The sequence below is a fragment of the Pteropus vampyrus genome, unplaced genomic scaffold (assembly GCF_000151845.1).
Source record: "Pteropus vampyrus isolate Shadow unplaced genomic scaffold, Pvam_2.0 Scaffold159, whole genome shotgun sequence".
NCBI classification, from domain to species: Eukaryota; Metazoa; Chordata; class Mammalia; order Chiroptera; family Pteropodidae; genus Pteropus; species Pteropus vampyrus.
The window spans coordinates 952,153-954,936 of NW_011888940.1; the positions used below are offsets into that span (position 1 = coordinate 952,153).

Genomic DNA, 2,784 nt, shown 5'->3' on the forward strand with positions numbered 1-2,784 from the left:
TTCAAAATTTACTTTCATACTTAAGAAGGAATGTAATAGCCAAATTTAGTTTTTTAGAAATTTTTATTTTTTAACAACAGCCTTATAAGAGTACATAGACTACCTTAAGACAAATGCAAACACACAAAGAATTAATTTCATAACAAACAAGATATGTGAAACTATTTCTGTTTTGAGTAATTTTAGAACATTTTTCAGATCTTGAATTTGATGACGCTATGAGCTTATATTTAGTATTTCTTGGTCAAACACATCCTTTCAATATAAGTATATGTACACATTCTTTCTACATACATATATCCATAGTAAACCAACTTTCATCTTTCTTAATCTTTTACTCTCTTTGTTTTGTGAATTGGTGCATAAATATATTGTCTATAAATCCTCATATAATGGAAGTAGCTCAAAACTAGAATACTGAAGAACAGTAGCATCAGGAGAAAGAGAAAAGCAATAACCAGGTCGCCATTTGGACTGAAATAAGGAAAAAAAAAAATCATTAGAAATTATGGAATAACTGGCTACTATACCACTGACAGAGAACAAAGATTAATAAGACATCTTGTCTACCCTCAAAATGTTTAGTGTTTGAGGCTGACCAGAGGAAAATAGACAGTATGATTAATATATGAGAAAAGTGGCTGCAGAAAGGCTATAGTTTCCTAAAGTTACTTAGAAACGACACGTCTTAGCTCAGGTGCAGATTATTTGCACCATTAACTTCCCATTAGCACAAAAAATTGAGGAGTCAGTAATATTTCAAGTAGGGCCATAAATAATTGCTTGTCTTTCACTTTTGTTTAATATTTTACAAAACAAAAACAAAACCAAAAAAGCCAGGTCCAGGGCAGAGAAACCAAGTCACTTGTGGTCTCAGTTTTACTATTAAGACTTTTTACTCTGCTCTCCAAAGACACTGGAGAGGAGCCCAGGGTAATGCTTTTACTACCAGTTTCTTGGATGCCTTGGGACGATGGCCAGTGGTCAAGGGCTGACACGGAGTCGGTGGAGGCACAGCCACTGTCCCCTCCCAGTCCCACTGCCACAGTCTCTGTGTGTCCCTTAGGTGGAGTTGAAAGACATGTGGCTGTTAAGGGGGATGGAACAAAAGGGGACCCCGGCTGCAATAACAATTCTCAGGAATTCCTTTCTGCCATGTCCTGGCATAAGAGATTCATACACTTTCTAGGACATCCCATATAGGGCAGAGATATGAGTGTCCCAGGAAAATGGGAGGTGTTTGTCCTTTTTAGCTACCACCCGTGTCTTTTACAACTCCCCTCATTAAAGCCTGAGTAGGCACAGTCGTTACCTGGAAATCATTCCATAGATTTCTATTGCAAATATGGCCGTGAGGTTACAGAAACTGCAAATCAGGAAAGTAAAATCAAAGAGTAAATTAAGTATAAGATATTGAGACTCCCTCCACATGTCTATGTCAACAATCAAATCATATCTAATTTCAGTTAAGGTGTTGTTTTCTTGAGAATAAATATATTTGCATAACAGCGGTGATGATTTTTCCATATGCGTGACTTAGGTAGCTCACTATAAAATTCCTAGGGCTTGTCACTGCAACCACACTGTCCTCCTAAAAGCTTTATACTATTTTGATGGTGGTTCCCAAGGCCACAGCAATAATGATATTAATAATAATTAACAGTAATAAGTATTGACAAAAACAATAATTAACATATATTGAGCATTGCTACTTATTGAAAATGAATCCTAACTGGGCATTTGCTGGGTACAAGGCAGTGTACCAGATGCTTTCCACGAATTATCTTAGCTAATCCTTAGAGCAACCCTTCCTTTTAGATGAGAAAACTGAGGCTCAGATAGTTAACTACTTGCAAAAGTTTATCCAGCTGTGAGTACTAAGGCTGGGGTTTGAATTCTGGGTTTTCTGGTCAAAGAGCCTGTGATGTTCACCTGATGCTGGCTGACCCCTTTGGGGAGCTACGAATGTTAGAAAGTCGATACATGAAACTGTGTTACTATATCTAGCGTTACTGAGTATCTCTCATAACTTAGCAGAGCACTTAGAATGCAACAGGATGTAGCTAAACATTGATGATCCGATTTCACATAACTTCATGTGGGAGAAGAGAGAAGAAACTTAATTTTATTGTTTGCTAAATGCCCAGCAAAATTAGGAATTTTTACCCAGGGTCTTCATTTAATCCTCAGAATACTATAAGATAGGTATTACTGACTCATTTTACAGACAAAGCAATTTGCTCAAAGAGACAAAGCAATTTGCTTAAGACTCCAGAGCTACTAGTGGCAAAATTAGGATTCAAAGCAAAGTAGACTTTCTAGCACAATGCCCTCAGGGTCCACTCATGCTGTTGCAAATGGAAAAATTTCCTTTTTTTTTTTATGGCTGAATAATACTCCATTTTTTATATATACCACCTTTTCTTTATCCATTCTTCCATGGATGACACTTAGATTACTTCCATGTCTTGGCCATTGTAAATAATGCTGCAGTGAACATGGGGGTGCAGGTGTCTCTTCAAGTTAGCGTTTTGTGAAACTCTTCTGTTAATGGTGACCCCAGACAATGACATTTTTGATTCTTTTTACTAGGAATTTTCTCCCCTCTTGACTTAGTGTAACTCGTTTATTGGACTTTGTTGAGCAAAATAGAAATTTTATTCTCTCCTGTCACCAGATATCCTGTCCCTGCATAAAATATTGGGCAGAAAATATCCAGGTAACAAAAAGCCTAGTCCAATCCGCGTATAAAGCTTTAGTCTCTCGAACAGTAAGAAACTTTTT

At 37.0% G+C, this 2,784-nt stretch overlaps 1 protein-coding gene across 1 annotated transcript in view; it reads right to left on the reverse strand.

The window, feature by feature from the left end:
* Positions 1-2,784, reverse strand: part of CATSPERE (catsper channel auxiliary subunit epsilon) — a 98,002-nt gene that overhangs the window by 2,482 nt on the left and 92,736 nt on the right. The window contains exons 21-22 of the mRNA XM_011370088.1: positions 1,313-1,366; positions 339-474 (exon numbers count right to left, since the gene is read on the reverse strand). Coding sequence (XP_011368390.1) covers positions 339-474; positions 1,313-1,366 — 190 coding nt within the window. The remainder of the gene's footprint in view (positions 1-338; positions 475-1,312; positions 1,367-2,784) is intronic.